The sequence below is a fragment of the Oncorhynchus keta genome, unplaced genomic scaffold (assembly GCF_023373465.1).
Source record: "Oncorhynchus keta strain PuntledgeMale-10-30-2019 unplaced genomic scaffold, Oket_V2 Un_scaffold_785_pilon_pilon, whole genome shotgun sequence".
Lineage (NCBI taxonomy): Eukaryota > Metazoa > Chordata > Actinopteri > Salmoniformes > Salmonidae > Oncorhynchus > Oncorhynchus keta.
Window position 1 is genome coordinate 140,338 of NW_026291000.1, and position 22,163 is coordinate 162,500.

A 22,163-nucleotide genomic window follows, 5' to 3' on the forward strand; every position below is an offset into this window, starting at 1 on the left:
AAACATGAATACCTATACATAAACATGGGGAATACCTATACATAAACATGGAGAATACCTATACATAAACATGGGGAATACCTATACATAAACATGGTGAATACATAAACTATACATAAACATGGGGAATACCTATACATAAACATGGTGAATACCTATACATAAACATGGGAATACCTATATATAAACATGGAGAATACCTATACATAAACATGGTGAATACCTATACATAAACATGGGGAATACCTATACATAAACATGGGGAATACCTATACATAAACATGGGGAATACCTATACATAAACATAAACATAAACATGGAGAATACCTATATATAAACATGGGGAATACCTATACATAAACATGGGGAATACCTATACATAAACATGGGGAATACCTATACATAAACATGGGGAATACCTATACATAAACATGGAGAATACCTATACATAAACATGGTGAATACCTATACATAAACATGGAGAATACCATATACATAAACATGGTGAATACCTATACATAAACATGGTGAATACCTATACATAAACATGGGAATACCTATACATAAACATGGTGAATACCTATACATGGAATACCTATACATAAACATGGGGAATACCTATACATAAACATGGGGAATACCTATACATAAACATGGAGAATACCTATACATAAACATGGTGAATACCTATACATAAACATGGTGAATACCTATACATAAACATGGGGAATACCTATACATAAACATGGAGAATACCTATACATAAACATGGTGAATACCTATACATAAACATGGAGAATACCTATACATAAACATGGAGAATACCTATACATAAACATGGTGAATACCTATACATAAACATGGTGAATATACATAAACATGGAGAATACCTATACATAAACATGGTGAATATACATAAACATGGGGAATACCTATACATAAACATGGGGAATACCTATACATAAACATGGAGAATACCTATACATAAACATGGGGAATACCTATATATAAACATGGGGAATACCTATACATAAACATGGTGAATACCTATACATAAACATGGGGAATACCTATACATAAACATGGGGAATACCTATACATAAACATGGTGAATATACATACATGCCAAGAAGTTCCTCAAACCCAACGGTAACATGTTCCCCACTCTAGGTGACGTCCACCTGGCTCCCTTCACAGATGAACAGTTATACATGGAACAGTTCACCAAGGCCAACTTCTGGTATCAGCCATCGTTCCATGGTGTTGATCTGTCATCGCTGAGAGAAGCTGCAGTAGACGAGTACTTCAGACAACCCATTGTGGACACCTTTGATATCCGTATCCTCATGTCCAAGTCTGTCAAATACACTGTCAACTTCCTGGACGCGAAAGAGGGGGATCTGCACAGGATGGAGATTCCCTTTAAGTTCCACATGATGACATCAGGTCTGGTCCATGGTCTGGCCTTCTGGTTTGACGTGGCTTTCATCGGCTCAGCGGTAACAGTGTGGCTCTCCACCTCTCCTACGGAGCCTCTGACCCACTGGTACCAGGTCCGCTGTCTGCTCCAGTCCCCTCTCTTCACCAAGGCAGGAGACACCCTGTCTGGCACTGCAACACTCATCGCTAACAAGAGACAGAGCTATGACATCAGTATGGTGGCCCAGGTGGACCAGACAGGAAGCAAGTCTAGCAACCTGCTGGATCTCAAGAACCCATTCTTCAGGTACACAGGCAGCACGTCAGCCCCGCCCCCAGGCTCTCACTACTCCTCCCCCTCAGAGAACATGTGGAGCAATGGAGGAGTCTACAACATGAACCAGGGAGGGATGCCTGCCGTGTATGACCTCAGTACGGTCATCGGTGGCGGAGGCTCCACCGTGTCTCACAACAATCTCATCCCTCTTGGAGTGACAACTGGACAATCGGGGCCCGGCAACAGTCCTCAATACCCAATCAACAACAGCCAGTTCACCATGGGCGGGCCTTCCATCTCCATGTCGTCTCCCATGGCGATGCCTAGCAACACTATGCACTACGGGAGCTAAGACCTACCAACCGTCCGTAGCTCCCCCACCCCCTCTTCTCTCCTACCCCCCCTCTTCTCTCCCTCCCTCCCACCCCCCCTCCTGGAAGGAAACCAAACTGGACTGATAATATGGACGTGCCTCTCCTCCCTTCACCCCTCCGTTCTCTGGTTCCTGATGTCTCCGGCCCAGTCCAGAAACAACTACACACTGAAAGGGTTGGATAGGTTTAGGGCTGTCAAATGTCCAGGTTCTCCATTCTGGTTGGAGGATTTCTGATGTCCTACTTGTTCTGTCTGGACTGCAACCGTTGATGGTTTAAGTCATGTTGCCTCAACACGTCCCCATGACCTCAACACGTCCCCTTGACCTCAACACGTCCCCATGACCTCAACACGTCCCCTTGACCTCAACACGTCCCCTTGATCTCAACACGTCCCCTTGACCTCAACACGTCCCCATGACCTCAACACGTCCCCATGACCTCAACACATCCCCTTGACCTCAACACATCCCCTTGACCTCAACACATCCCCTTGACCTCAACACATCCCCTTGACCTCAACACATCCCCTTGACCTCAACACATCCCCTTGATCTCAACACGTCCCCATGACCTCAACACATCCCCATGACCTCAACACATCCCCATGATCTCAACACGTCCCCATGATAGAATGTATGCACACATGACTGTAAGTCGCTTTGGATAAAAGCGTCAGCTAAATGGCATATATTATTATTATTATTATTACATAAACATGGTGAATACCTATACATAAACATGGTGAATACCTATACATAAACATGGTGAATACCTATACATAAACATGGTGAATACCTATACATAAACATGGGGAATACCTATACATAAACATGGGGAATACCTATACATAAACATGGTGAATACCTATACATAAACATGGGGAATACCTATACATAAACATGGGGAATACCTATACATAAACATGGAGAATACCTATACATAAACATGGGGAATACCTATACATACATAATGAAATATACATAAACATGGGGAATACCTATACATAAACATGGTGAATACCTATACATAAACATGGAGAATACCTATACATAAACATGGTGAATACCTATACATAAACATGGTGAATACCTATACATAAACATGGGGAATACCTATACATAAACATAGTGAATACCTATACATAAACATGGTGAATACCTATACATAAACATGGTGAATACCTATACATAAACATGGGGAATACCTATACATAAACATGGGGAATACCTATACATAAACATGGAGAATACCTATACATAAACATGGTGAATACCTATACATAAACATGGGGAATACCTATACATAAACATGGAGAATACCTATACATAAACATGGGGAATACCTATACATAAACATGGGGAATACCTATACATAAACATGGGGAATACCTATACATAAACATGGGGAATACCTATACATAAACATGGTGAATACCTATACATAAACATGGAGAATACCTATACATAAACATGGTGAATACCTATACATAAACATGGTGAATACCTATACATAAACATGGGGAATACCTATATATAAACATGGGGAATACCTATACATAAACATGGAGAATACCTATACATAAACATGGTGAATACCTATATATAAACATGGAGAATACCTATACATAAACATGGTGAATACCTATACATAAACATGGTGAATACCTATACATAAACATGGAGAATATACATAAACATGGGGAATACCTATACATAAACATGGAGAATACCTATACATAAACATGGGGAATACCTATACATAAACATGGAGAATACCTATACATAAACATGGTGAATACCTATATATAAACATGGGGAATACCTATACATAAACATGGGGAATACCTATACATAAACATGGTGAATACCTATACATAAACATGGAGAATACCTATACATAAACATGGTGAATATACATAAACATGGGGAATACCTATACATAAACATGGGGAATACCTATACATAAACATGGGGAATACCTATACATAAACATGGGGAATACCTATACATAAACATGGTGAATACCTATACATAAACATGGTGAATACCTATACATAAAAATGGGGAATACCTATACATAAACATGGGGAATACCTATACATAAACATGGAGAATACCTATACATAAACATGGTGAATACCTATACATAAACATGGGGAATACCTATACATAAACATGGAGAATACCTATACATAAACATGGGGAATACCTATACATAAACATGGGGAATACCTATACATAAACATGGGGAATACCTATACATAAACATGGGGAATACCTATACATAAACATGGTGAATACCTATACATAAACATGGAGAATACCTATACATAAACATGGTGAATACCTATACATAAACATGGTGAATACCTATACATAAACATGGGGAATACCTATATATAAACATGGGGAATACCTATACATAAACATGGAGAATACCTATACATAAACATGGTGAATACCTATATATAAACATGGAGAATACCTATACATAAACATGGTGAATACCTATACATAAACATGGTGAATACCTATACATAAACATGGAGAATATACATAAACATGGGGAATACCTATACATAAACATGGAGAATACCTATACATAAACATGGGGAATACCTATACATAAACATGGGGAATACCTATACATAAACATGGAGAATACCTATACATAAACATGGGGAATACCTATACATAAACATGGGGAATACCTATACATAAACATGGAGAATACCTATACATAAACATGGTGAATATACATAAACATGGGGAATACCTATACATAAACATGGGGAATACCTATACATAAACATGGTGAATATACATAAACATGGGAATACCTATACATAAACATGGGGAATACCTATACATAAACATGGGGAATACCTATACATAAACATGGTGAATATACATAAACATGGGGAATACCTATACATAAACATGGGGAATACCTATACATAAACATGGGGAATACCTATACATAAACATGGGGAATACCTATACATAAACATGGTGAATATACATAAACATGGGGAATACCTATACATAAACATGGAGAATACCTATACATAAACATGGGGAATACCTATACATAAACATGGGGAATACCTATACATAAACATGGGGAATACCTATACATAAACATGGGGAATACCTATACATAAACATGGGGAATACCTATACATAAACATGGAGAATACCTATACATAAACATGGGGAATACCTATACATAAACATGGGGAATACCTATACATAAACATGGTGAATACCTATACATAAACATGGGGAATACCTATACATAAACATGGGGAATACCTATACATAAACATGGGGAATACCTATACATAAACATGGGGAATACCTATACATAAACATGGGGAATACCTATACATAAACATGGAGAATACCTATACATAAACATGGAGAATACCTATACATAAACATGGGGAATACCTATACATAAACATGGAGAATACCTATACATAAACATGGGGAATACCTATACATAAACATGGAGAATACCTATATATAAACATGGAGAATACCTATACATAAACATGGGGAATACCTATATATAAACATGGAGAATACCTATACATAAACATGGTGAATACCTATATATAAACATGGAGAATACCTATACATAAACATGGTGAATATACATAAACATGGTGAATACCTATACATAAACATGGGGAATACCTATACATAAACATGGTGAATATACATAAACATAGTGAATACCTATACATAAACATGGGGAATACCTATACATAAACATGGTGAATACCTATACATAAACATGGGGAATACCTATACATAAACATGGTGAATATACATAAACATGGGGAATACCTATATATAAACATGGTGAATACCTATACATAAACATGGTGAATACCTATACATAAACATGGGGAATACCTATACATAAACATGGTGAATACCTATACATAAACATGGTGAATATACATAAACATAGTGAATACCTATACATAAACATGGGGAATACCTATACATAAACATGGTGAATACCTATACATAAACATGGGGAATACCTATACATAAACATGGAGAATACCTATACATAAACATGGGGAATACCTATACATAAACATGGTGAATACCTATACATAAACATGGTGAATACCTATACATAAACATGGTGAATACCTATACATAAACATGGTGAATACCTATACATAAACATGGTGAATACCTATACATAAACATGGGGAATACCTATACATAAACATGGGGAATACCTATAAATACACATAAACCAGGTGCCACTATGGACTAGGATACATGGGGGATTTTAACTCTTACCTCCATCAAGAACGGTTTTGATTTCGTCATCGTTTGGCCCGGCTAAGAGAATTTGACCTGAATACGCCAGCTCTCGGGTTTATGATATGACCGTTAAAACCAAATCTAATCCAGCCTGAAACCCTTTTGTCAGAGGTCCTTGGTATGCCCCTGCCTCTGCCCTACATAGCTCGGCATGAGGGGGTCTGATGAGGGGGACAGGGCCAAAGGAAATGGCTGGTCCACAGAGAGAGGGAGTGATGTCAGTGTCTGATTCTGTTGTGGTAGTGTTGTACTGTGACCTTTTAGAATTATTTTGACTTGGTCACCAATAGCAAGCCATTTCTAGATTTAACCTATCATAGAGGGCAGAGGTTGCTGGGTGAACTGATTCAAATGGCAGCTTGGAGGCAACCCCCATACCACAGGGGGAGGCACAGCTTGGAGGCAACCCCCATACCAGTATGTTGTTGTAGTATTGTTGTACTGTGACCAACCCCCATTCCAGTATGTTGTTGTAGTAATGTTGTACTGTGACCAACCCCCATTCCAGTATGTTGTTGTAGTATTGTTGTACTGTGACCAACCCCCATTCCAGTATGTTGTTGTAGTAATGTTGTACTGTAACCAACCCCCATTCCAGTATGTTGTTGTGGTATTGTTGTACTGTGACCAACCCCCATTCCAGTATGTTGTTGTGGTATTGTTGTACTGTGACCAACCCCCATTCCAGTATGTTGTTGTAGTATTGTTGTACTGTGACCAACCCCCATTCCAGTATGTTGTTGTGGTATTGTTGTACTGTGACCAACCCCCATTCCAGTATGTTGTTGTGGTATTGTTGTACTGTGACCAACCCCCATTCCAGTATGTTGTTGTAGTATTGTTGTACTGTGACCAACCCCCATTCCAGTATGTTGTTGTAGTATTGTTGTACTGTGACCAACCCCCATTCCAGTATGTTGTTGTAGTATTGTTGAACTGTGACCAACCCCCATTCCAGTATGTTGTTGTGGTATTGTTGTACTGTGACCAACCCCCATTCCAGTATGTTGTTGTGGTATTGTTGTACTGTGACCAACCCCCATTCCAGTATGTTGTTGTAGTATTGTTGTACTGTGACCAACCCCCATTCCAGTATGTTGTTGTAGTATTGTTGTACTGTGACCAACCCCCATTCCAGTATGTTGTTGTAGTAATGTTGTACTGTGACCAACCCCCATTCCAGTATGTTGTTGTAGTATTGTTGTACTGTGACCAACCCCCATTCCAGTATGTTGTTGTAGTAATGTTGTACTGTAACCAACCCCCATTCCAGTATGTTGTTGTGGTATTGTTGTACTGTGACCAACCCCCATTCCAGTATGTTGTTGTGGTATTGTTGTACTGTGACCAACCCCCATTCCAGTATGTTGTTGTAGTATTGTTGTACTGTGACCAACCCCCATTCCAGTATGTTGTTGTGGTATTGTTGTACTGTGACCAACCCCCATTCCAGTATGTTGTTGTGGTATTGTTGTACTGTGACCAACCCCCATTCCAGTATGTTGTTGTAGTATTGTTGTACTGTGACCAACCCCCATTCCAGTATGTTGTTGTAGTATTGTTGTACTGTGACCAACCCCCATTCCAGTATGTTGTTGTAGTATTGTTGAACTGTGACCAACCCCCATTCCAGTATGTTGTTGTAGTATTGTTGTACTGTGACCAACCCCCATTCCAGTATGTTGTTGTAGTATTGTTGAACTGTGACCAACCCCCATTCCAGTATGTTGTTGTAGTATTGTTGTACTGTGACCAACCCCCATTCCAGTATGTTGTTGTAGTATTGTTGTACTGTGACCAACCAACGTACCAGTATGTTGTTTGACATTTAGATTTTCTGACCAGGTCAGCATATACAGTATCTCTCTCTGTCATATATCTGGTATGTTTATTTGAAGAGTTCGCTGGCTAGCTTGTAACGTGGTGATTTAAAGTAATGTTAGCCTAGCTTTTTCTGTTTAGCTAGTTAAATTAGCTAGTCGTTTAAAAAAAATAATCTAACCTTTCAAGCTAGCTGTGAAGAGTAAGTTTACAGTATGTTCTTAACTCGGTTACATTTAGTATTATTTTATATCAATATTTTTATTCGGCCACATATGGAAAATACCAACACACTATTTTGTTATCATAGTAACTGTAATGGAATTATGTCACAAATGGGAAAATAATTCTGAATAAAAAGATTTGGAAGACTAATTGTCTCCCATTGTGAGTGTGTTATGTATTTCTCAGGTCCACCAGCAGCATACTTACCATATCCATTATTATTATTGGTATTATTATTATTATTATTATGATTGGTATTATTATTATTGTTATTATTATTATTATTATTATTATTATTATTATTTGTATTATTATTATTATTGGTATTATTATTATTATTATTATTATTATTATTATTATTATTGGTATTATTATTATTATTATTATTATTATTATTGGTATTATTATTATTATTGGTATTATTATTATTATTATTATTAGTATTATTATTATTGGTATTAATATTGGTATTATTAATATTGGTATTATTATTATTATTGGTATTATTGGTATTATTATTATTATTATTGTTATTATTGGTATTATTATTATTATTGGTATTATTAATATTGGTATTATTATTATTATTGGTATTATTAATATTATTATTATTGGTATTATTATTATTATTATTATTGGTATTATTATTATTATTATTATTATTATTATTATTGGTATTATTATTATTATTATTATTATTATTGGTATTATTACTATTATTGGTATAATTGTTATTATTGTATTATTATTATTAATATTGGTATTATTAATATTGGTATTATTATTATTATTGGTATTATTATTATTATTATTATTATTATTATTATTGGTATTATTATTATTGGTATTATTATTATTATTGGTATTATTGGTATTATTATTATTGGTATTATTATTATTATTGTTATTATTGGTATTATTATTATTATTGGTATTATTATTATTATTGGTATTATTAATATTGGTATTATTATTATTATTGGTATTATTAATATTATTATTATTGGTATTATTATTTGACCATACTGAACTGAAACAAGACAGCAAAGTGCATACATTTTAATATTAATATCAACTATCTAAGTACGTGTGTAAAAACAAAGTAAACAATAAAGCACTATATATAGTAGATCATTTGAAAGTAGAAATCAAACATCAACAACAACATCAGTAGTCCATCAACGTCCATTATCATTAGCCAAGATGGCCGCCTTCTGTCTTCAAGCATTTCTCAGAGGAAGAAGAAAAGACTCGGAAGTCTTGGTTACAGTCGGCAGGATGTCGACAGTAGTTCCTCATCCTTCTTTCCACAATTCCTACCTTTTACATGTGGCCTTGAAGATCTTAACCTCTCCCATCTCAGCCAGCAGGGTGGTGTTGAAGGTGTTTTTGAAGTCTTCAGTGAATACCAGGTTTGTCTTGAGGCGGACCTTGTTGGCCCAGATCAGAGTGTTTCCTGGACGACAGAAGTATTTCATGGTAACCAACAGCTCCTCTAAGTCGTGGTGATACACCACGTCAGCCGCCAGAACGTAGTCATAGCGATACACGGATCGTGGGTAAGTGCGTTCCACCTCAGGACCCCAGGACAGAGCTGTCACCTCAGGTGTATATTTAGAGCGCCCTCTGGTGTTTCGGAGCAAGTTGTATCTAAGATTACTAAGGACGTCTGGGAGGTCGGTGGCCGTCACCTGGGCACCTGGGGACACATTACATAAGGAGCTTCTTAAGAAGAAGAAGAAAGATGTCTTTTGTAACTAGTTATCACCAGATACAGCAGCTGATGGGATTAGAGTCTAAAACTCAAATGAAATCAGTAAGACTTACCCAGTAGACTGGCGACGATAGACACTAATCCTGTCCCTGATCCCAGTTCCAAAACCTGCTTTCCTTTCAGATCTATCACATCAGTATTGGTCTCCAGGTAGTTACATAGAGCCAACGCCTGCAGGGGAGCAAATACATTATATTACTATGTGTAGCCTATCACCACCTAGTGGTCCATCACGTGTTGCAGGTAGGATCTTTATAGAAGTCCACCACTAGGTGGCAGTAGTCCACCACTAGGTGGCAGTAGTCCATTTGTCTGTTTGCCTGGAGAAAAGCAATCTGAATAGGAAGGCCAGAAGACACCTGTTGTTCCATGTGAGTGTTTGGTAAATTGATTTATCCTGCCGACAACGCCAAATGTAGTGATTTATCCTGCCGACAATGCCAAATGTAGTGATTTATCCTATCAAACTACTTCAAATGTAGTGATTTATCCTGCCGACTACGCCAAATGTAGTGATTTATCCTGCCGACAAGGCCAAATGTAGTGATTTATCCTGTCAAACTACTTCAAATGTAGTGATTTATCCTGCCGACAATGCCAAATGTAGTGATTTATCCTGCCGACAAGACCAAATGAAGTGATTTATCCTGCCGACAAGGCCAAATGTAGTGATTTATCCTGTCAAACTACTTCAAATGTAGTGATTTATCCTGCCGACAACGCCAAATGTAGTGATTTATCCTGCCGACAACGCCAAATGTAGTGTAGAACTGTACTCACTGCTGGCCATATCACTCCGCCATGGGAGTCCATTGCCTCGACGATGTTGATTTTGTGCCCAGCATAGAAGTAGACCTCTCTGTCCAGTCGTATCCAGGGGACGTGGGTATTATCCAGCTGGGCATCTCCTGTATCCTTGGTTTCCTTGGTGTCCAGCTCCTCTACACAGGAATGGAACAAACCACTCATTCACATTCTAATGGGGATGGATCATACCATTTCTATTTCCTGGGTGTGTACTGTCAATGGTAGACTTGTGTTCTTGAATGATTGAGTCTGAGTATCTAGGCATTATAAAATGATGTCAATGACTCACCGATAATGTCTTCGTCAGTCGCTTCGGTGCTACAGCGGGAGTTAGTGTTTTCTGCCTCTTCATCATCATCATCCCCATATCCTTCATCACTATGTTCCAACATCTGTTTCTCCCATGTTTGGCTACTGCCATCACCTGCATCAGCTTCCTCCTCCTCCTCCAAACTGTTGTCTTGTTCCTCTGCAATGTTATCTGCCTCCACAACAAACTGTTCGACCCAGACCGGTCTCTCTTCCCGTTGGACATTTGAGTCCCGAGTGTCTGCCTCCACAACAAACTGTTCGACCCAGACTGGTCTCTCCTCCCGTTGCACATTTGAGTCCTGAGTGTCTGCCTCCTCTGCAGAAGAAACACAAAGAAGACCACAAGTCAATCCACAAAGAGTAGCTGCTGCATGTGCAGTAGCTAATGGGGATCCTAATAAACTAATTCAACAACACAATGAGATCAGCTCCTGGCCTTTTAGAACTTATATTTACATTAGGTTGAATGCTCACCAAGACCCTCAAGTGCTGATTCGTCGTCTCTGCAATCCTGAGAGTCTTCCTGGTTTTCTCTGTCCTTGTTCTCCTCTTTCAGTCCTTCCTTCTGCGTCTCGTCTTCTTCCTCATTCTCAGTTGTTTGATCTGCTTCAAACTCTTCCTCCTTTTCCTCTAAACCATTTTCCTCCACCTGTAAACAGACATGTTCTTCCTCCTCCTCTTCCTGTTGTTTTCCTGGGACCAGCTCTGGTTCCTCCTCCTCTTCCTGTTGTTTTCCTGGGACCAGCTCTGGTTCCTCCTCCTCTTCCTGTTGTTTTCCTGAGTCCAGCTCTGGTTCCTCCTCCTCTTCCTGTTGTTTTCCTGGGACCAGCTCTGTTTCCTCCTCCTCTTCCTGTTGTTTTCCTGGGTCTAGCTCTGGTTTCTCCTCTGTTTCTCGACACGTGCCCATGAATATGTTTACTTCTCCAATCTCAGCCAGCAGTGTGGTGTTGAAGGTGTTCTGGAAGTTCTCTGTGAAGCTCTTGAGGCGGACCTTGTTGGCCCAGATCAGAGTGGTTCCTGAGGGAAATCACATTAGAAATAAACGTCATTTAATGCTTTCATGTGTAATATTCTGGGATTCTTTAAATAGTCCAATCAACCAATCAATCAATCAATCAGTCAATCAACCAATCAATCAATCAACCTGGACGGCAGAAGTATCTCATGGTGAACAGCAGCTCTTCCAGGTAGTCATGGTGATACACCACGTCAGCCGCCAGCACGTAGTCATAGCGATAGACAGATCTGGGGTAGATGCGTTCCACGTCAGGACCCCAGGACAGAGCTGCAGCTTGGGGAGTGTTCCTACAGCGCCCTCTTGTGTTACGGAGCAGGTTGGCTCTCAGGTTACCTATGATCTCTGGTAGGTCTGTAGCTGTGACCCAGGCACCTGGGGACAGGAAGCACTCTGTTATTCAACTAACAGACACACAGGTGGCCAGTACCAAATCAACCCCTAGCCACTAGTTGTCTAGTGCTGAGGACACTTCATGCAGATCTGAAAAGGTTGGATAGGTGTAAGTGGTATAGAATGCCGGGACCTCCTCCACCTAGCTAGCCACCTTGGTAGAACCTCCTCCACCTTGATAGGACCTCCTCCACCTTGCTAGTCACCTTGGTAGAACCTCCTCCACCTTGCTAGCCACCTTGATAGGACCTCTTTCACCTTGCTAGTCACCTTGGTAGAACCTCCTCCACCTTGCTAGCCACCTTGATAGGACCTCCTCCACCTTGCTAGTCACCTTGGTAGAACCTCCTCCACCTTGCTAGCCACCTTGATAGGACCTCCTCCACCTTGCTAGTCACCTTGGTAGAACCTCCTCCACCTTGCTAGCCACCTTGATAGGACCTCTTTCACCTTGCTAGTCACCTTGGTAGAACCTCCTCCACCTTGCTAGCCACCTTGATAGGACCTCCTCCACCTTGCTAGCCACCTTGGTAGAACCTCCTCCACCTTGCTAGCCACCTTGATAGGACCTCTTTCACCTTGCTAACCGCCATGATATGACCTCCTCCACCTTGCTAGCCACCTTGATAGGACCTCCTCCACCTTCCTAGCCACCTTGCTAGGGCCTCCTCCACCTTCCTAGCCACCTTGCTAGGGCCTCCTCCACCTTCCTAGCCACCTTGCTAGGGCCTCCTCCACCTTGCTAGCCACCTTGACAGGACCTCCTCCACTTAGCTAGGGCCTCCTCCACCTTGCTAGGACCTCCTCCACCTTGCTAGCCACCTTGATCGGACCTCCTCCACATTGATAGGCTATGTATAAATTTCACCATATTACTTACACCTCTCTGATCTTCTCAGATGTACATTTAATGCCCAGACTCACCTAGGAGTGTGGCTACAATAGACACTAGGCCAGGACCTGCTCCTAGCTCCAGCACTGCCTTGTCCACCAGGTTCAACTGCTCAACGTTGGTCTCTAGGTAGTGACACAGAGCCAACGCCTGCAGGCAACCAGAGTTACTATAGAAACCACCATTATAGTTGTTAGAACATCAACCATAGTTACTATAGAAACCATCATTATAGTTATTAGAACTTCAACCATAGTTACTATAGAAACCATAATTTTAGTTTTTAGAACTTCAACCATAGTTACTATAGAAACCATCATTATAGTTGTTAGAACTTCAACCGTAGTTACTATAGAAACCATCATTATAGTTGTTAGAACTTCAACCATTGTTACTATAGAAACCATCATTATAGTTGGTAGAACTTCATAAATCATCATCACCATCCTCATCACCACCATCAATCATCATCCATCATATTAATTCATCGTTATCCTACATCCATCCATGAATGTCATGTTAAATAGTAGACTAACTCACTGCTATCATTGTTATCTATGAATGACATGTTAAATAGTAGACTGACTCACTGCTATCATTGTTATCTATGAATGTCATGTTAAATAGTAGACTGACTCACCGCAGGCCAGATGACAGCACCGTAAGAGTCCAAGGCCTCAAAGATGCTGATCTCCTGTCCTACGCAGCAAAACACCTCTTTACCAAACTTGGAATAGGTAGTGGGGGCCCAGGCCTGCTCCTTCTGCTGCTGGGGTTCAGTCTCCTTGGCTTTGTCATCTGATTCCTCCTCACCGTCTATCACTGTTGTCTCGCTATCATCTTTCTCCTCCTCCTCCTCTACTGTAATGAAAGCAGTGTCCTTCTCATCTTTGTGATTTGTGCCTAAAGGATCCATAAAAATCTGAAATACGATTATTTTACTTCAACTGATGTTGAAATGACAAGTTAGCTACTAATGGTACAGCCAGCACTCTCTACAGGCTCAGTCTCTACTAATGGTACAGCCAGCACTCTCTACAGGCTCAGTCTCTACTAATGGTACAGCCAGCCTCTCTACAGGCTCAGTCTCTACTAATGGTACAGCCAGCACTCTCTACAGGCTCAGTCTCTACTAATGGTACAGCCAGCACTCTCTACAGGCTCAGTCTCTACTAATGGTACAGCCAGCACTCTCTACAGGCTCAGTCTCTACTAATGGTACAGCCAGCCCTCTCTACAGGCTCAGTCTCTACTAATGGTACAGCCAGCCCTCTTTACAGGCTCAGTCTCTACTAATGGTACAGCCAGCACTCTCTACAGGCTCAGTCTCTACTAATGGTACAGCCAGCCCTCTCTACAGGCTCAGTCTCTACTAATGGTACAGCCAGCCCTCTCTACAGGCTCAGTCTCTACTAATGGTACAGCCAGCACTCTCTACAGGCTCAGTCTCTACTAATGGTACAGCCAGCACTCTCTACAGGCTCAGTCTCTACTAATGGTACAGCCAGCACTCTCTACAGGCTCAGTCTCTACTAATGGTACAGCCAGCACTCTCTACAGGCTCAGTCTCTACTAATGGTACAGCCAGCCCTCTCTACAGGCTCAGTCTCTACTAATGGTACAGCCAGCCCTCTCATCAGGCTCAGTCTCTCCCACACTTTGTAAACCCCAAGTCCAACACTTGAGTTTTTATCTCTCTCCCCCTCTCCCTAACTTCACCCCTCCCCAAACCATATTTGGTAACAACATAACAGTCTGTCAAAGCTAAGTACTGTAATGAAATCCTGACCCCCTTAGACACCCTTCCACAGCCCTCGTTCATTCCCCATATGGACCGCCTCACAGTGGAGTGGACGAGAGAGCAGAAACGACCCCTTTTAAAACCCTTTATCAAATCAAAAACCATCACCTATCTACTGCAGTCCTTGGTTTTATTTGGTCAGTGGGGTTTTGGGGGTCAACCCTCCACCTTCACCTGGTGTTCCATCTCGTACTTAGGGTAGCTAGTTTTAAGTTCCTCGGCATACACATCACAGACAAACTGAATTGGTCCACTCACACTGACAGCGTCGTGAAGAAGGCGCAGCAGCGCCTATTCAACCTCAGGAGGCTGAAGAAATTCGGCTTGTCACCAAAAGCACTCACAAACTTCTACAGATGCACAATCGAGAGCATCCTGGCGGGCTGTATCACCGCCTGGTACGGCAACTGCTCCGCCCTCAACCGTAAGGCTCTCCAGAGGGTAGTGAGGACTGCACAACGCATCACCGGGGGCAAACTACCTGCCCTCCAGGACACCTACACCACCCGATGTCACAGGAAGGCCATAAAGATCATCAAGGACATCAACCACCCGAACCACTGCCTGTTCACCCCGCTATCATCCAGAAGGCGAGGTCAGTACAGGTGCATCAAAGCTGGGACCGAGAGACTGAAAAACAGCTTCTATCTCAAGGCCATCAGACTGTTAAACAGCCACCACTAACATTGAGTGGCTGCTGCCAACACACTGTCATTGACACTGACCCAACTCCAGCCATTTTAATAATGGGAAATGATGTAAATATATCACTAGCCACTTTAAACAATGCTACCTTATATAATGTTACTTACCCTACATTATTCATCTCATATGCATATGTATATACTGTACTCTATCTATATCATCGACTGCATCCTTATGTAATACATGTATCACTAGCCACTTTAACTATGCCACTTTGTTTACTTTGTCTACACACTCATCTCATATGTATATACTGTACTCGATACCATCTACTGTATGCTGCTCTGTACCATCACTCATTCATATATCCTTATGTACATATTCCTTATCCCCTTACACTGTGTATAAGACAGTAGTTTTGGAATTGTTAGTTAGATTACTTGTTGGTTATCACTGCATTGTCGGAACTAGAAGCACAAGCATTTCGCTACACTCACATTTAACATCTGCTAACCATGTGTATGTGACAAATAAATTTGATTTGATTTGATTTGATTTACTTAACCAATCAATGATTAATGAAGTATTTTTCTCTTCTTCTTGTTGAAGATCGTTCTGACTGAATCTTAGGAAGTCTTAAGAGTCAAGGTTTTAAGACTGATCAGAATCCTCCTGGATCGTCTCAGAGTCGAGGTTTTAAGATTGATCAGAATCCTGCTGGGTCGTCTCAGAGTCGAGGTTTTAAGACTGATCAGAATCCTCCTGGATCGTCTCAGAGTCGAGGTTTTAAGATTGATCAGAATACTGCTGGGTCGTCTCAGAGTCGAGGTTTTAAGACTGATCAGATTCCTCCTGGGTCGTCTCAGAGTCGAGGTTTTAAGACTGATCAGAATCCTGCTGGGTCGTCTCAGAGTCGAGGTTTTAAGACTGATCAGAATCCTCCTGGGTCGTCTCAGAGTCAAGGTTTTAAGACTGATCAGAATCCTCCTGGGTCGTCTCAGAGTTGAGGTTTTAATATTGATCAGAATCCTCCTGGGTCGTTTCAGAGTCGAGGTTTTAATATTGATCAGAATCCTCCTGGGTCGTTTCAGAGTCGAGGATTTAAGACTGATCAGAACCCTCCTGGGTCGTCTCAGAGTCGAGGTTTTAATACTGATCAGAATCCTCCTGGGTCGTTTCAGAGTCGAGGTTTTAAGACTGATCAGAATCCTCCTGGGTCGTCTCAGAGTCGAGGTTTTAAGACTGATCAGAATCCTCCTGGGTCGTCTCAGAGTCGAGGTTTTAAGACTGATCAGAATCCTCCTGGGTCGTCTCAGAGTCGAGGTTTTTAAGACTCCTGGGTCGTCTCAGATCGAGGAGAGTCAGAATCCTGCTGGGTCGTCTCAGAGTCGAGGTTTTAAGACTGATCAGAATCCTCCTGGGTCGTCTCAGAGTCGAGGTTTTAAGACTGATCAGAATCCTCCTGGGTCGTCTCAGAGTCGAGGTTTTAAGACTGATCAGAATCCTCCTGGGTCGTCTCAGAGTCGAGGTTTTAAGACTGATCAGAATCCTCCTGGGTCGTCTCAGAGTCGAGGTTTTAAGACTGATCAGAATCCTCCTGGGTCGTCTCAGAGTCGAGGTTTTAAGACTGATCAGAATCCTCCTGGGTCGTTTCAGAGTCGAGGTTTTAAGACTGATCAGAATCCTCCTGGGTCGTTTCAGAGTCGAGGTTTTAAGACTGATCAGAATCCTCCTGGGTCGTCACAGAGTCGAGGTTTTAAGACTATGAGAGTCAGAATCCTTCATCACACGGCAGGTGGCCTAGTGGTTAGAGTGTTGGACTAGTAACCGAAAGGTTGCAAGTTCAAATCCCCGAGCTGACAAGGTACAAATCTGTCGTTCTGCCCCTGAACAGGCAGTTAACCCACTGTTCCTAGGCCGTCATTGAAAATAAGAATTTGTTCTTAACTGACTTGCCTAGTTAAAGAAAGGTAAAATAAAAAATAAAAAAACACCAACCCGACTCTATATTTAGAGATGGAACCATCTGAAACACACACAAACACATTTTAGATTTAAACAAACAATATCTAAATCACCGTAAACTGTCAACTCCATCTCCCTGATATACTAAGATAGGATATGAATTTTTGGCTCAAATATGTTTATTTTAATTAGGTTTTAGAGTCACGAAGCAACTGAGGACAGGGCCTGAAATGAACACCAGCCACCAGGCAAATGTGGGTAGATGTTGGCAATGGCTGGTAAATATGTTTACATCATCAGTCACATTGGCGGGTGGTCAGGGGTCAGGGGTCAGGGCTACACAGTGCCAGCATTCCACTCGCATTTGCAAATTAAAATAAAGTTATAAGTCAAGTATGAGCACATTTATGGCAAAAGAATAAACTGTGAGGTAGCCGTTTTCAAATTATTTCTGCCATTTTTTTTTTCATAGCTGGTAATCGCAAACAAGGAATTAGGAAACCTAAAGCTCCTCGTGGAGCAACACTGCCTGGTTTGTGGACTATGAGTGAAGTGCTGACAGACAGATTTTTTATAGAAGCGCTGCCACAGAGCCCTCCTCGTGGAGCAACACTGCCTGGTTTGTGGACTATGAGTGAAGTGCTGAAAGACAGATTTTTTATAGAAGCGCTGCCACAGAGCCCTCCTCGTGGAGCAACACTGCCTGGTTTGTGGACTATGAGTGAAGTGCTGACAGACAGATTTTTTATAGAAGCGCTGCCACAGAGAAACTCCTGATTGGTTTGAGCAGTGTTTACTTGACTGCCTGGTTTGTGGACTATGAGTGAAGTGCTGAAAGACAGATTTTTTATAGAAGCGCTGCCACAGAGCCCTCCTCGTGGAGCCACACTGCCTGGTTTGTGGACTATGAGTGAAGTGCTGACAGACAGATTTTTTATAGAAGCGCTGCCACAGAGCCCTCCTCGTGGAGCAACACTGCCTGGTTTGTGGACTGAATCACAACAACTAAAGTGAATTTTTTTTGTCTCAAGCAACACTGCCTGGTTTGTGGACTGAGTGAAGTGCTGACAGCTTATACATGTGGAGCAACACTGCCTGGTTTGTGGACTTTTTATAGAAGCGCTGTCCACAGAGCAGGTGTTCCAGGTTTTGTTTCAGTTATGTGCCTGTTTGTGGACTATGAGTGAAGTGCTGACAGACAGATTTTTTTATAGAAGCGTGTTCTTAACAGAGCCCTCCTCGTGCAGCAACACTGCCTGAGGTGGTGACCTGTGTGTTTGACTCTGGTGAAGTATCTGAAAGAGCAGGTGTTCTTAATGTTTTGTCCACTCAGTGTATGTGGCTGTACTATCTGACCTGAGTGGTGACCTGTGTTGGTTTGACTCTGGTATATCTGTAGCAGGTGTTCTTAATGTTTTGTCCACTCAGTGTATGTGGCTGTACTATCTGACCTGAGTGGTGACCTGTGTTGGCTTGACTCTGGTATATCTGTAGCAGGTGTTCTTAATGTTTTGCAACGATTAGTAACAGTCTGATTTAGTCTCCTTGTAGGGACACTTATAAATGAGGCCTAATTAAAAACAGTTATCTGGTTCCCTTATTTGTTTGGGTCACCAAAATACCACCGTCTACATTACGGTGAGGTCAATGACTAATGTAGCTCAGTGGGAAGCAGAGCTTTATGGAATGGGGAGATTGAGGGGTATCCCCCAGCCAAGAGGAAGTCTACGGGAATCCCACCTCACCACTTAGTGAGACTGAAATAGGACGAGGGATGACAGAGAGCATGAGGTATGTCTTAAAGATGAGGATGATTGATGGATGAGTTGTGTTTTAAATGGATCTTTCTCGGGGGAGGTCGAAAGGGCAGACGAGGGCGGGGCCAAATCCCTGACGGACACCTTCTGGAAGCTGCCTGAAGTGGGTGGAGCTAGCTGAGCCTCCCTTGACCTTAAAGGGATAGTCCCACTCCAGAATGAAACTCCTATTAATTTGGTGAGTCTATGTTCTATGAGTGGGTCAAATAAAGCAGATGTGGCTGCAATGTCAGAGCCCAGTGGTGACCTGCAAAGCAGATGTATATCGTAGCAACGTTCAGAGCCCAACACACTGCAAAGCTGACGTCGCCGTAGGGACACTCAGAAATGACACACTGCAAAGCAGTTATCTCGCCGTAGCAACGTCAGAGCCCACACACACTGCAAAGCAGACGTCACCGTCTACAACGTCAGAGGTCACACACACACTGCAAATGCATACGCTCAGTGGGAAGCAGAGCTTTATGGACTGCAAAGCAGACGTATCCCCCAGCCAAGAGGAAGTCAGAGCCCACCACACACTGCAGTGAGACTGCCGTAGGACAGGGATGACAGAGCCCATGAGGTATGTCTGCAAAGATGAGGATGATTGATGGATGAGCAACGTTTCAAATGGATCTTTCACTGCAAAGCAGACGGGCCGTAGCAAATCCCAGAGCCCACACCACTGCAAGCTGCCAGACGTCGGGTGGAGCTACGCAGAGCCCACACACACTGCAAAGCAGATGTCCCACAACGTCAGAGACACACACACTGCAAATGCATTCGGTGAGTCTATCAGAGCCCACACACACTGCAAAGCAGACGTCGCCGTAGCAACGTCAGAGCCCACACACACTGCAAAGCAGACGTCGCCGTAGCAACGTCAGAGCCCACACACACACTGCAAATGCATACGTCGCCGTAGCAACGTCAGAGCCCACACACACTGCAAAGCAGACGTCGCCGTAGCAACGTCAGAGCCCACACACACTGCAAAGCAGACGTCGCCGTAGCAACGTCAGAGCCCACACACACTGCAAAGCAGACGTCGCCGTAGCAACGTCAGAGCCCACACACACTGCAAAGCAGACGTCGCCGTAGCAACGTCAGAGCCCACACACACTGCAAAGCAGACGTCGCCGTAGCAACGTCAGAGCCCACACACACAGCAAATGCATACGTCGCCGTAGCAACGTCAGAGCCCACACACACTGCAAAGCAGACGTCGCCGTAGCAACGTCAGAGCCCACACACACTGCAAAGCAGACGTCGCCGTAGCAACGTCAGAGCCCACACACACTGCAAAGCAGACGTCGCCGTAGCAACGTCAGAGCCCACACACACTGCAAAGCAGACGTCGCCGTAGCAACGTCAGAGCCCACACACACTGCAAAGCAGACGTCGCCGTAGCAACGTCAGAGCCCACACACACTGCAAAGCAGACGTCGCCGTAGCAACGTCAGAGCTTGATCACTCTAGCAGTTCTCAATGAGGAATGGTCTTTTTCTAGTATGTTCTAAATAGACAGAAAATGTAGGTAATGACATCATAATGACCGGTAATGACATCATAATGACCAGTAATGACATCATAATGACCAGTAATGACATCATAATGACCGGTAACATCATAATGACCGGTAATGACATCATAATGACCAGTAATGACATCATAATGACAGCGAATGACATCATAATGACAGGTAATGACATCATAATGACCGGTAATGACATCATAATGACAGGTAATGACATCATAATGACCGGTAATGACATCATAATGACCAGTAATGACATCATAATGACAGGTAATGACATCATAATGACAGGTAATGACATCATAATGACAGGTAATGACATCATAATGACCGGTAATGACATCATAATGACAGGGAATGACATCATAATGTAATGACATCATAATGACAGCGAATGACATCATAATGACAGGTAATGACATCATAATGACAGGTAATGACATCATAATGACAGGTAATGACATCATAATGACAGCGAATGACATCATAATCACCGGTAATGACAGGGAATGACATCATAATGTAATTGTATTGTGTCTTTATTTGATTGTCATGTTTCCCCACACAGCTTCCTCTGCTGGGATCTCTGGATCGGGCCAATACTGACTTGGAATTTAGAATGATGCTCGTCTATGAGGTTGTGTTGTTGTGACATTGATTACCATTGGCTCGCACGCTGAAGAAGGGCTCATAACCCCAAACGTTAAAATATGTCAATGTATGGTTATTAATCGGAGAGCTGGCCAATTTCT

General features: G+C 41.9%; 2 protein-coding genes and 1 long non-coding RNA gene across 19 annotated transcripts in view; 1 reads left to right on the plus strand and 2 right to left on the minus strand.

The window, feature by feature from the left end:
- Positions 1 to 1,121: 1,121 nt before the first annotated feature.
- LOC127929544 (histone-arginine methyltransferase CARM1-like) lies at positions 1,122 to 2,219 on the plus strand (the record flags this gene model as incomplete). The annotated part of the gene is made up of 1 exon (XM_052517436.1): positions 1,122 to 2,219. A coding segment is annotated over one exon (927 nt), but the record flags the coding sequence as incomplete, so codon positions are not given.
- An 18-nt stretch (positions 2,220 to 2,237) lies between these two features.
- LOC127929545 (uncharacterized) lies at positions 2,238 to 2,704 on the minus strand. Of its 5 annotated transcripts, none has more exons than XR_008135096.1 (3): positions 2,664 to 2,704; positions 2,512 to 2,625; positions 2,238 to 2,435 (listed from the first exon to the last, which is right to left on the minus strand). It is a non-coding gene; the product is annotated as an uncharacterized LOC127929545 (long non-coding RNA). The 5 variants fall into 5 exon arrangements; XR_008135097.1 differs by having other exon boundaries at positions 2,238 to 2,416; positions 2,474 to 2,625; XR_008135102.1 differs by having other exon boundaries at positions 2,512 to 2,606; positions 2,645 to 2,697.
- Positions 2,705 to 9,517: 6,813 nt separating this feature from the next.
- LOC118382916 (uncharacterized) overlaps positions 9,518 to 22,163 on the minus strand; it is an 18,909-nt gene continuing 6,263 nt past the window's right edge. For 5 of the 13 annotated variants that reach the window (XM_052517427.1, XM_052517426.1, XM_052517424.1 and 2 more), the window contains exons 3-9: positions 13,697 to 13,814; positions 12,509 to 12,754; positions 11,839 to 12,381; positions 11,342 to 11,680; positions 11,026 to 11,186; positions 10,299 to 10,416; positions 9,518 to 10,170 (exon numbers count right to left, since the gene is read on the minus strand). In XM_052517427.1, the coding sequence (XP_052373387.1) occupies positions 9,788 to 10,170; positions 10,299 to 10,416; positions 11,026 to 11,186; positions 11,342 to 11,680; positions 11,839 to 12,381; positions 12,509 to 12,754; positions 13,697 to 13,814 (1,908 nt within the window). In that variant the 3' untranslated portion in view covers positions 9,518 to 9,787. Of the gene's footprint in view, positions 10,171 to 10,298; positions 10,417 to 11,025; positions 11,187 to 11,341; positions 11,681 to 11,838; positions 12,382 to 12,508; positions 12,755 to 13,696; positions 13,815 to 14,304; positions 14,737 to 14,775; positions 15,347 to 22,163 lie in introns of those variants that run through there. The other 8 variants (XM_052517434.1, XM_052517433.1, XM_052517432.1 and 5 more) reach the window with 8 other exon arrangements.